Genomic DNA, 12,847 nt, shown 5'->3' with positions numbered 1-12,847 from the left:
ATACTGTTATTATTTCTACTGCAGCAATGAATCTTACTTTATAAGATCATCATATGTTTCTAGTGTCGCTCAGAAAAACAGAACAGTTTTAAGCTTTGTGACGATACATTTTCCAGCAAACCAATAGGGTTTAAAATAATTTATTTATCATAAGAAGTAGGGGACTTTTCTCATGTCATCCTTCAGTTTATCAAAAACAAAATATCCGGAGATACATGGACATGGACATACATACATACACTGTACATTAAGGGTATGATCATTTTTATTCTGAAAGGTACCTAAAGCTGTGAGACAAATTTGATGAAATAAAAAGTACAATAATGTCCTCCCAAATTTAGTGGAGTAATATTTATAAAGTAGCATAAAGGTAAAGTTAAAGTACCTTGAATTTGTACTTCATGTATTTGTGTGAATGAATGAATATATTTTGTATATTAAATTATATAAATATATATATATATACTTTAAGAAAATTAACGGTTGTTCTGTTTAATTTATGAAAACATCTAGAACTATCGTGCATTATCAAATTCTGCTAGATTTACTATAATAATATTATGTTTACTTGTAACACGGTTGCCACCTTGTGCCTAAAATATGATACGACGGTCTAAAGCTATTTCTGCTCAGGCACTTTAGGTGTCCATGTGCCAAACAATCGGGGCCCTGAGAAAATCACATCCTCTTTGATGGGAAATGTAGTCTAAATAGCCGAGTGGCTGCACTCTGTGTTGAACGCTCAGTACCACAACTCCCACAATCCCTTGCTGGCAGTCACTCGTGTTGAACCGCGATATGGCGTCTTCTTGAAGCGTACATAAATCGCAAGTGTATTGTTGACAAGTGTATAAGGTAAGCTTTACATGTTTTAAAACACACATCCCCCTGTTGTGTTTTATAAAATATAAACGTTTAACTCGAGGGACGTTTCAATGTTGCATGTTTGTGAAGTTTATTGAAGAAAATTAGCCATTTTGCTACGTTGTTAGCTAACGTAAGGAGCTAGCTTGTTCACACTAGCTGCATTCATTTGAGGTAACTAACGTTAGCTTCCTACTTTTGTCTCGTTGTTTACGTACGTTAAGTTGTTTTACTAGTGATGTAGTTTAATATGAAACTAAAACAAGCCTGAAACTTTTACCGTAGGACTAATAAAGCATGTTACCTTCAGAAACTCGCAGGAGAAATAGCAAAAGCGGACAAACATATGGGGTTATCACTATGTTCCCAGGGTCGTCATTCAGGTTTCTTACAGACTAGTTTGGTAGTTTGTTAAATGTTTAATTTTAACCGTTATGTTTTTAAGGTTATAAATATGCTTAAATTTGGCGAACATGTAAACAGTATTTAAATGAGTGATATTTCTATTCTTTGACAACCTTGTCATCTGTTGATCCCTTACTATAATTAATTAATCAGCTGGTAAAATAACACAGTGACGATATAAATTGATTAATGTGGGTATAAATTAAGTTTGTAACTGCATTTAAAGTAACCATTTAGATGTGATGAGAACGTCTTTGAGAGTTTGGCATTTTTATTTTTAGGTTTCTTGAAAGTGCTTGAATTGAACTTTTAAAAAGCTGCACAAACAATAATTATATGAGATTGGTATGGGATAGCTTCGCAGTTCAAAATGCAAAAAGAGCGAAGGGAGATGGGTGTTTCAAATGCAGGTTGAATTGTTCAAATCTGTTTTAGGGAGCAAGCTATAGGTAGTGTGCAAACACATGACAAAACTGTGTGATGTATGCGTGCAACGCCATGTTGGTTGGAAAACAAATCAACAATGGCGTCTAAAGCAGACATCAACAGCAATACAACTCCGACTTCTTCAAAGTATTGTGACTCTCTGGAGTCTTCTGCAAAGGCAAGATTCAGAGGAGAAAGTCCAAATTTGCGACCTTGACCCGTACACGCTAAAGCAGTCGGATTGTATTGAGGATTTAGATTCATTACCGCCGATTGAATATCCGGATATTGTGAACTACCTTGTGCTACAAACGCCGTGGGCAACCAACGCACAAATGAAGGCATACAAGAGCTTAGATGCTTATAATTTCTTTGTTTCTGGCTGGGTTGGTAGTCTTCTTACCAAACCACTGAAAGATGACAGGGTGCTCGTCCATGCCCGTGTAAATCACTCTCAAAGAGCTCGAGATACACCGCTCAAGCCGTGGTTTGTGAGTGAGAAGAGCGGCGATGTTATCCTCGCACACTGTGATTGTATGGCTGGATTAAGCGATGTTCTCACATTGGTGCTCTGCAAGTGAAGTAGGCTCAAGAATAAGCAAAACAAAAACATGCACAGAAGAAAAGAGCAAATGGCATCACATGTAAAGAAAGTGCCTTATTTACCAGTCAGCGATATGGAGAAGTAAGGTCTTACAGTGTTCGGGTATATCATAAGCACAAATGTTTAACGTAAACATTGAAAACATAGCATGAGCATGAGCTCTTACCAGATATAAAGTGGACGCCACACACACGGGTGAATTGTGCTTTTTCTTCTGTTAAATCTTCACGAGTTATGTTGCTAAACCAGCTTACAGCGTTCGGTGTTACGCTGGGGTGCGTTGTTGAACGCTGATGTTTTGAGCATGTTCAAAATTACCGGACGTAACCGACGTGCGCTTCATAAGATATGCAGACGTTACGTGACGTTAGACATACGTGAATATGGAATACGTACGTGAATATTTACCTACGCACATATAGTACGTGAATACCTACGTGAATACCTTAGAGGTACGTTAGATATAGGCTACGTCGGCTGACGGTGAATCCTACAGCTAATTTATTGATAACGAGTGGATAACCTATTCCTACCCTATGTTAAGATGATCCCTGACGACGGAGTAACTTATACATGCACACGATCTATACTCACCAGTAGGCTCTAAACTGTTGATGGTAATTCCAACATAACTAACTGAGGAAACATGCATTGATCCTTTGACCTAGGGGAAAAACCTTGCCGAGAACATTAGATCTTTGAAAGGTTTCCTTAATGTATCGTATTAAGAGGATAATAAACTGGGCAACATAGGCCTAGAGCTGCAAATAGTGATTATTTACATTATCGATTAATCTGCAGATTATTTTCAAGATTTATCAATTAATTGTTTGGTCTATAAAATGTCAGAAAGTAGTAAAAAATGTCCATCCAAGTCTCTCAAAGTCCAAGGTGACGTCTTCAAATTCTCCCCAAGCCAGCCAACAACATTATGTATTAGGGCTCGGATAGTTACATGTGTCCAAAACCATGGAGTCAGTCTTGTATGTTGTCTAAAAAACACAATATTCAACTTCAAATTGTATTCTTTAACTCAAGTTATGTTGTCTAAAATGGTCTTGCAGTCAAGTTAAACCCTGACTTGAACATAAAACACATAAATTATATTACGTATGCTAAAACATGTCAAAGAACAATTTAGTTGCCACATGGTTAGTGGCCATCGCTTGTGATACTGTTGCGTATTTTGATGAACTTTATGGAACACTCATGTTCAAAAACGTAAACAAATCATTATGTCCTTTTTGTAATGCTAACTGATCAACGTAATGAATACGATTGGTGGACTACAAGAAACTACTGGCACAAACTACCATCATGCATTGTCTGAATTGTGTCCAGTGTCTTATCTGTCTTAGGTTTTATTCTAAGATTACCTTGTGATGAAAAACTGTTATTTAAATGTAACGTCCACTTTACAGTGCCATAACTGTAGGCTGTTCAATAATTTATGTCTCAAATGTAATGGAGTACATTTCCTTATCAAAAACTTGACCGAGTGAATGCAGAATAACTACTTTTAACAGAAACAACACGCTCTTTGTGTTTGCAGATGGCAGCCGACTCCACAGACAAGAAGGAGGCTGAAGCCTCAGCGAGCAAAGACAGGGAGAGGAAACGCAGCCGTTCACGAGAACGCAAACGCAATCGTTCTCGTGAAAGAAATCGCTCTAAATCTGCAGAAAGGTAACTAAAATGCAGCACAGATTTCGTCTTTAACACTTATATTAAATACGTAATTATTATCATTTCTGCAAAATGACACGCACAGCATTTGTCCTATTTTATTTGTATTAATCTTTTGCATAACTAAGCTCTTGTCTGATGATGAAATAAAAAATTAAACGTATCTGATTTGTATTATAATGACAGAGATCGGCGTATGAAAGAAAAAGATAGAGACAAGGAGCGTGACAGAGATAAGGACAGAGAGAGAGGCCGCAAGGAGAGAGACGGCCATCGACGTGATAAAGATCGCAGCAAGAGGTCCAGGTAATGATGGAGAACCATTGATTCACTTTCATTTTGCAAAACCAAAAAGATGTTTTGCCCACAACTCTGAAGATTCTTAAACAACTGCATAATCATTTTTGTCACTTTTATGCTCATGTCATATTGGAGGTATTGTAATTACCAGTTTACTACTTTCAAGCCAATGTCGAAGTTGCAATTATGACATGTGGAAGCCTTACGTCTGTCAAATGACTCTGTTATTTATTTGTATTTAAGAAAATGTCAGTTAATGATTACTTTTTATGAGTAGGTTAAGTTACAATAAACATTTAGTTTTGGGATTATACATTGGAATTAGTAAAATAAACAAACAATAAAACAATAAACTTTCCTTTGTAGAAGTCTCTCCCCCAAGTCGAAGGAAGCCAAATTAAAGCGAGACAAGGACATAAAAACAGAAGAGGAGGAAGATGAAAAAAAGAAGAAAGACAAGGTATAATGATTTGTCTGAATCTTTCATTGCATCATTTCTGAGGTTGATGTTTTGGGTGTTTAACCCATGTTGCGTCTGTTCAGGTCCAACCTTTATCTTTGGAAGAGCTTCTCGCCAAGAAGAAGGCAGAAGAGGAAGCAGAAGCGAAGGTGAGAGGTTTGCTTTGGTTCACATTTGTCTCCTTTTTAAACTTAAAGATATTTTTTTTTTCCTCACTTAACTTTTTTGTTTTGTCGTTTTCAGCCCAAGTTCCTCTCCAAGGCAGAGCGAGAAGCCGAGGCTCTGAAACGGAGGGACCAACAGACGGAGGAAAGGAGGAGGTTGTTGGAAGATGAGAGGAAGAAGAGAAGGATGTTCCAGGACATGGGGAGGAAAATGATGGGTGTGTATCTGCCTCTTGTTCATTCGGTTTTCTCCATGCTGTTAATGGAAGCATAATGATGGTAACTGAGTGTGTGTTTACAGAGGACCCCCAGGAGAGGGAGAGACGAGAGCGGAGAGAGAGAATGGAGCGAGAAAATAATGGGAATGATGACGATGATGGACGACAAAAGCTCAGAGAAGAGAAAGATAAAAGCAAAGAACTCCACGCCATCAAGGTTAGTTTTTAGGAGAAATTGCAAAAGCTTGGTATTAAAGTATCACAAAAACCTGCTGTGAATTCTAAAACATGATCAGACTGCATTAAAACTCAACATGTGTGATTAAATATCTGATCTCTACAGGAGCGTTACCTGGGCGGGCTCAAGAAACGCCGGAGAACTCGTCACCTGAACGACAGGAAGTTTGTGTTTGAGTGGGACGCTTCTGAAGACACCTCAGTCGACTACAACCCGATGTGAGCAAACACATTGAACACCGGAAGATGTGTCTCTTTAATAAAGTCTTTTGTTTTGTTTTGAATGTGTGCCAGTCTGAACAACATGACGTTCCCATCTGTCTCGCAGTTACAAAGAAAAGCACCACGTGCAGCTGTACGGACGAGGCTTCATCGCTGGCATCGACTTGAAGCAGCAGAAAAGAGAGCAGTCACATTTCTATGGTGACCTGATGGAGAAAAGGCGTACGCTGGAGGAGAAGGAGCAGGAAGAGTGAGTAAAACGTTAACGATGACCGCTCTGTTTGTGACTTTTAGGACCATTCAAAGTTTTTGAACAAAAACCCCAAAATGTAATGTAATGTGTATATTAAATAAAACTGACTGTCTTTACTGAGTCTGTATTCTCTCCTCCTCTCAGGGTAAGACTGAAGAAGATGCGTAAGAAGGAAGCGAAGCAGCGTTGGGACGACAGACATTGGTCTCAGAAGAAGCTGGAAGAGATGACGGACAGAGACTGGCGAATCTTCAGAGAGGACTACAGCATCACCACCAAGGGAGGAAGGATCCCGAACCCCATCAGGAACTGGAAGGAGTATTCGATGCCTGATCATATCGTGGAGGTCATCGACAAGTGTGGCTACAAGGTCGGTGCATTGAGACTCCATGTTGAAGTTTTCCTAATCCGCTGCAGGAGCCTAAAGACAGAGGGTGTCTGTATAGATTGTAAAGCCCTCTGAGGCAAATGTGTGATAATGGCCTATATAAATAACATTTGGTAGATTAGAGGAACATGAGTTTGACAACAAATACAGCTGTTATTTCAGTTTTAAGTTCATCACTAACCTTTTTGTCTTTTTAAATCCAGGAACCAACGCCTATTCAGAGGCAGGCCATTCCTATTGGCTTACAGAACCGTGACATCATCGGTGTGGCCGAGACGGGTAGCGGTAAAACGGCTGCTTTCCTGATTCCACTGCTCGTCTGGATCACCACCCTGCCGAAGATCGACAGGTAACGCAGCCCGTGCTCAAATACTCTCAATTAAAGCCACTTAAAACCTGCGTATTTTTACTCCTCTACTGTCGGTGACACTCCTCTGCTTTCTGTTCGTGCAGGATTGAAGACTCAGATCAGGGTCCTTATGCTGTGATCCTGGCTCCGACTCGTGAGTTGGCGCAGCAGATTGAAGAGGAGACCATAAAGTTCGGTAAACCGCTCGGCATCCGCACAGTGGCTGTGATTGGTGGAATCTCCAGAGAGGACCAGGGCTTCCGTCTCAGGATGGGCTGCGAGGTAAAACATTCAGTAACGCTGAACGTGAATTTTTGGCTCTTTGAAGTTGTGGTGGCCATTTCTGCCCCTTATTTTTGACGTTTCATAGACTTAACGATGATTGGCAGATTAATCGAGGATTAAAATAATCCGTCGTTTCATCCCAGAAAATGTTACAAAGGATTTTGGATTCTTAGCAGCAGTTTATTTGATTTACCAGATCTTTTAACAAAAGCTACATTTCAGTCACTGTAAACACAAACTGTTTTCCAATGCTGCGTCTCTTGGCAGGAAGCCCACTCTGCCGTTACATCCCTATGGTAACGATGCTTTGTACACAAAACGCACACATTCACCAGCTGTGTGTTTCCCTTCCCTAACAGATTGTGATCGCCACCCCCGGTCGTCTGATCGACGTGCTGGAGAACCGGTACCTGGTCCTGGGCCGCTGTACCTACGTCGTGCTGGATGAGGCCGATCGTATGATTGACATGGGCTTCGAGCCCGACGTCCAGAAGATTCTGGAGTACATCCCAGTGACCAATCAGAAACCAGACACCGATGAAGCAGAGGATCCAGAGAAAATGATGCTGAACTTTGAATCTGGAAAACACAAATACAGACAAGTATGTTTATCTGACAAACGTAATTTACAAACCACACTGCTGCGCAACTGGAAGGTGCGCTCCCTGTTTATTTGTGTTCTCAAGCTTTATGTTTGTGCACCTTTCAGACGGTCATGTTCACAGCCACTATGCCTGCAGCCGTGGAGCGACTGGCCAGGAGCTACTTAAGACGTCCTGCCGTGGTGTACATCGGCTCTGCCGGCAAACCTCACGAGAGAGTCGAACAGAAGGTGTTGCTCATGTCAGAGGGAGAGAAGAGGTGAGAGGGACACAGAACTGTAAACGGCACACGCATCATTTATCTGTTAAAGTGTCTCACTGACTGGTTTTGGATTTTGTGTGGTGCAGGAAGAAGCTGCTGGAGGTTTTGTCACATGGCTTCGAGCCTCCCATCATCATCTTCGTCAACCAGAAGAAGGGTTGTGACGTGCTGGCGAAGTCTCTGGAGAAGATGGGGGTAAGTCACTGTGGACTGGACTTTTCAACGTTTTAATGTTCATGTCCACTAAATAAGCAACAATCAAAGTTTAAGTCATTTGGAGATAAACATTCTTAGTTTGTTTTTGTAAAAGAGTTTTATTTAATTTTTATATAAACATTGTTGAATTTTGGGCTACAAATCAAATGACTCTTCCTCAGCTGTACTTTGTGTTTAGTGCTAATCAGAAGATGTTGCTAAAACTGCCTGTTTTTAATATAGTAAAATAAAAAGTGAATTCACCCACTTTGGGAACCACTACACTGGTACCTGTCAGTGAACTGGACTTCCTCCTAAAATACTGAAAATATAAAATATAACTTGTTGTCTTCTTCTTCTTGCAGTACAATGCTTGCACGCTGCACGGTGGCAAAGGCCAGGAGCAGCGAGAGTTTGCGCTCTCCAACCTCAAGGCAGGAGCCAAAGATATCCTGGTGGCCACTGACGTTGCTGGTCGAGGTATCGATATCCACGACGTCTCCATGGTTCTTAACTACGACATGGCTAAAAACATTGAAGGTAAGAATCTCAGAATCTTTTTATTGTCTGTATTTATTTCATATTTTTTGAAGGATCAACCGTTTCATCGGTTTAGCAGTGTGCTCTAACAAATACTGAAAATCATTAATAACCCACAGCCTAAATAATTCATGTGGCTTTTAATAAATATTGAATACATAAAAGTTACTATTAAAAAATATAGCTCATGGCTATATATTATAAAATAAATAATTGATTTTCAGTTCCAGATTTATTTCACTATTAGCTTTTTCCTGCTCCAGACTATCACTATTATTTATTATTATTATTTATTATTATTATTTATTACTATTATTATTAGTATCATTATTATTTATTACTATTATTATTATTATTATTAGTATCATTATTATTTATTACTATTATTATTATTTATTTTTATTATTTATTACTATTATTATATTATTATTACTATTCTTATTATTTATTCTTATTATTATTCTTATTCTTATTATTATTATTATTATTCTTATTATTATATCGGTCTTACAAATCCACTATCGGTCGGCATCTAACATTTATGTTGTGAAAACAAACGAGTCTTGTTAAGAATTCATACGATACGATACATGTAAATAAAACTAAGCCATCTTCGTGTTCTCCTGCAGATTACATCCATCGTATCGGTCGTACGGGTCGTGCCGGTAAGAGCGGTATGGCCATGACGTTCCTCACCAAAGAGGACTCGGTCGTGTTCTACGACCTGAAGCAGGCGATCCTCGAGAGCCCCGTCTCCACCTGCCCTCCAGAGCTGACCAACCACCCTGACGCTCAGCACAAACCTGGAACCATCCTGACCAAGAAGAGACGCGAGGAGACCATCTTTGCCTGATTTATCCCGGCCGTTTGCAAACAAGTTGGACTTAATAAGCTGAACACACATCAGGGTCTCAAACTGTTTTATCGTGTTGCACCTGCGCACCATTTCTCTGTTTTACATCCAGGATTAGGTCTCCAGGTAATTTACACTCATTTCCTTTGTTCTCTTTTGAGTCTGTTTTTGTCTTTTCAGCCAGTCTGTTGTCGTTAACCGAAGCAGAAATCATCACCGCGCTGCTTTTGGGATTTTAGGACTCGATATTTCTGCTCATTCAAAGATGTGTAAATGTGGACTCAGTGCGAGATGTTTTGCTTCTATAAACTAGAAGTGACGATGTAACTGATCTGCACTGTATAAATGCTACTCTTCTGTTATCAAATGTGATAAATACCAGCCAGGATGCGAGTGTAGACGTGTCTTATGAATTTCCTGTAAAACATAATTTGAATATCCCGAGACCAATTCCAGAAGTGACGGCCATTTTATTTTTGCTTCAGGTGCGTTTTATTCATCTTTTTTTTTTAATATACACATTTGTATGAAATTAATACAGCAAATTTGAGTGTCATCTGGCTCATAACTGTGTAAAAAAAACTTAGAAAGACTTCGATCTTTTGGAGTAATGTGAGTTTTATTTAAAAAAACTTTATTGGTTCCATGGCTTGTTTACAAAACTATTTTGAAATTCTGACTCCGTGTCCTGCTTGTATAAGTGAAACAGGTGCTGGCAGATAATGAGCATCAAAATTAACAAACCAAAAACAATAAATCAGAAACACAAAAAAAGGTAAAGGTATTCATGTTCAGTATGTTTTGGAGTTACCTGTCAAAGGTGATTAATTCTAATTAATCAAGCCATGTAACCGACAGACGTTTTAATCGAAACTCCTCATTACTCCTGCGCCTCGACATGTGAGCGCCTGAACTTTGCTCTTATGTTTAAAGGACTTTGTTTTTATACCGCTGTGGCACCAAACGTGTGACTAACAAGTCAGATTAACAGTGTTTAAAGGCCATTTAAAAAATATATTTCTCATTTACTGCGGACAATAAGGCCGTGCATCAACACTATATGTTCAGCCAAACTTTTTAAATAAGAAGTTTCTCACTGATTTTGTCGGGTCCTCGTGGAAAATTGTAATGTGATGTGTTTCTCTGCACCAATTTGAGTTTAGCAGCAGTTTTAATCCAGATGTGATGACAGTTATGTGTCAAACTACACCCACAGTCCTGAAAAAGTAGATTAGACAAGTTTTTGTGTGGAAAAACGTAACGAATAAACCTAAGGAGTCCTTTTTTCTGAACTTAAACATTTGCCTATTTTGCATTGAATACATAGAAAACCTTAAGATACATCTCTAAAAACACAAACGTGAACCTCGTAGTGGCACTAGAGGAAAGGTCAAAGTTCATGGCGCTGCTGTAGAGTAAGTGTGTTTATAGTGAAACAAAAAAAAGACAAACAATTAAAAGTACATAAAATGTCATGTTTATTTTTTGAAGTCATATTTTTACTTAGCATTGTAAATCTATTTTCAAATAGAAAGCATTCTTTACAGCATCAGGCAGGAAATGTCTCACTTTTTGCACATTTGCTGTCTCTTTTGATAAATAGAGGGAAGAGGCGTGTTGGGTCACGCTAGCACGCTGTGGTAGTCTGGTGGATACACGGTTATATTTAGTGCAGTTATTGCATTACAAAGCAACCATCCCAAAACAAAGTAGTGCAATGTCTTTTTTTTTTTTATCTACTCACACAAAGAGGAAGTCCAGATGGTCTAAGGCGTTTAAAGTTTTTCAATGTTAGGCTTCGTATTGCATACAGAATAAGACAGAGGAAACTAAATTAAAACCCTTGTACAAATTGTGCTTCATAAATTGAAAAACCTTTTAATCAGTTGCTAAATTGGTCCGCTTTGAAAAACATACTCTGCCAAAGTATAATGAAAATAACTAATTGGTGAAGTAAAACATGCAGGGCTTTTTAATAATAGTAATTCACTCATTCGTTTTCATCACAAATTAAAAGTAGGCCTGATCTGGGACCGGGACAATTTTTAAGTGAGTGACTTTTTAAAAGTGCGTCGACGAGTGTCCAGCCAATAATGTGGAGAGAAAAATGTCCCCAATATTAATGTGTGGATAAATAAAGTGATGCATTCTGATTTTTCTTTTTTTTTTGTAATAGTGTTGTTAGTGGTGTGAGGAGTGAGTAGCCCCAAAGACAAGACTATCACTACGAGACAACGAGAATCAGAATCGATGCATTACTGAAATACTTAACTGTAAAAAGAAACAATCAGATTTCATGCAACACTTGCATAGAATTATTATTTTTTTCAATCATGCTGATTTTTTTTTTGTCTTCAAAATATACAGAACACTAGATAGAGATACCTGTGAGACATGGAAGCAGTAAACCAGTAATTCCTAAAGCCGACTGTCAACTCTTCATCGGCTCACGGACTCAATAATGGTTGCAGGAACAGAATGACGTCGTGTCACGGGTGCTACGAGTCCTTCACGAGCACGACACATTCGTGGAGTTTGAGCGCGATGAGTGTGTAGGACTTACACCTGAGGATCTGCTTTGATAAAAACCTAATCAAACCGCAGTACGTAACGCAATGTGTGGCAAAGACGTACGAGGGGAGTGAGATTAAGTGTAGAAACTGTGGATGCTACAATCAATAACGTGCTACAATCGAATTACAGGGCGATCGGTTGGGTTTTGGAGACACCGGGTGGTGCTGGAGGTGCAAAAAAAGGCATGCAAGCTTGCATTCTCTGAAGATCTGAAAGCTGCAGCGTGTGTGCAGCATGTGCTTGATAATATGTGAGTGACTCAATGTAAACAAGCAAGTTTGGCGAATACTTCACCCTTTTCAAAAGATAACAGTTCCCTTTTCTTAGTTATGTTTACATTCTCTGTGCCCGTTTTTTAGACTTTTTTTTTTCTTTCTTTCTTCCCTAAGAGGCGTTAAGAGAGTGATTGTGCAACAGCAAAAGACGAGTGATTCCCAGAACGCACTGTACTGCAGCTTCATAGCCGCTTACTTACATTGTGACTGTGCAGACACTCAGTTTGACTAACTGTGTATGTGTGTGTGTGTGTGTGTGTGTGTGTGTGTGTGTCTCCATTCACCGTCTTCAGAGTAAAAACTGACACATGGTTGGCAACATTTCTCCAAAACAACAAACAAGTCCATATTAACAAAATCAAACAAATATAGTAGCAATGAAACAAAACCAGGTGCCCATTCAGTATATACATTGTAACCAAATGCATTACTATTTCCCATAAGTAGACATTCCTACATTAGTTTATCCGTAAAGATCATTCAGTTCCTGTTCTGACGTCAATGTGCAAATAGTCTTAAAATAATTATACTCATGCAATAGTAAAGATAGTTAAAAGTCTTAGGAATTTTAAGGCCAGTATATGAGACATCCTACAATAGAGAAACCTTAGGCAAAGCAGCTAAAGTTGGAGTTTGCGTACAGCTGGTAGCCTGAAACCTTTCCATTGCAGAGGTGAGTAGCCCT

At 39.0% G+C, this 12,847-nt stretch overlaps 1 protein-coding gene across 2 annotated transcripts; it reads left to right on the top strand.

Annotated features, from left to right (window-relative positions):
- The first annotated feature begins 720 nt into the window (after positions 1-720).
- ddx23 (DEAD (Asp-Glu-Ala-Asp) box polypeptide 23) lies at positions 721-11,466 on the top strand. Of its 2 annotated transcripts, none has more exons than XM_029435437.1 (17): positions 721-855; positions 3,852-3,985; positions 4,172-4,291; positions 4,652-4,745; positions 4,829-4,894; positions 4,989-5,127; positions 5,211-5,344; positions 5,471-5,583; positions 5,693-5,836; positions 5,984-6,209; positions 6,431-6,576; positions 6,681-6,858; positions 7,221-7,463; positions 7,571-7,722; positions 7,812-7,920; positions 8,286-8,460; positions 9,090-11,466. In XM_029435437.1, exons 2-17 carry the CDS (start codon positions 3,852-3,854, stop codon positions 9,311-9,313), a joined length of 2,397 nt encoding a protein of 798 aa, XP_029291297.1. In that variant the 5' UTR covers positions 721-855; the 3' UTR covers positions 9,314-11,466. The 2 variants fall into 2 exon arrangements, with proteins under 2 accessions (XP_029291297.1, XP_029291298.1); XM_029435438.1 differs by lacking the exon at positions 721-855 and adding an exon at positions 907-1,038.
- The last annotated feature ends 1,381 nt before the right edge of the window (positions 11,467-12,847 follow it).

The sequence above is a fragment of the Cottoperca gobio genome, chromosome 7 (assembly GCF_900634415.1).
Source record: "Cottoperca gobio chromosome 7, fCotGob3.1, whole genome shotgun sequence".
Classification (NCBI taxonomy): domain Eukaryota; kingdom Metazoa; phylum Chordata; class Actinopteri; order Perciformes; family Bovichtidae; genus Cottoperca; species Cottoperca gobio.
The sequence above is the reverse complement of the archived record's forward strand: the minus strand, read 5'-3'. Positions and strand labels throughout refer to the sequence as shown.

What these genes read in the sequence shown, in the direction of transcription:
- ddx23 (XM_029435437.1), top strand. Translation starts at nt 3,852, where the DNA reads ATGGCAGCCGACTCCACAGACAAGAAGGAGGCTGAAGCCTCAGCGAGC. An exon ending in GTCTCAGGATGGGCTGCGAG is followed by an intron (nt 6,859 to 7,220) that starts GTAAAACATTCA and finishes CTTCCCTAACAG; the next exon opens with ATTGTGATCGCCACCCCCGG. An exon ending in ATGTCAGAGGGAGAGAAGAG is followed by an intron (nt 7,723 to 7,811) that starts GTGAGAGGGACA and finishes TGTGTGGTGCAG; the next exon opens with GAAGAAGCTGCTGGAGGTTT.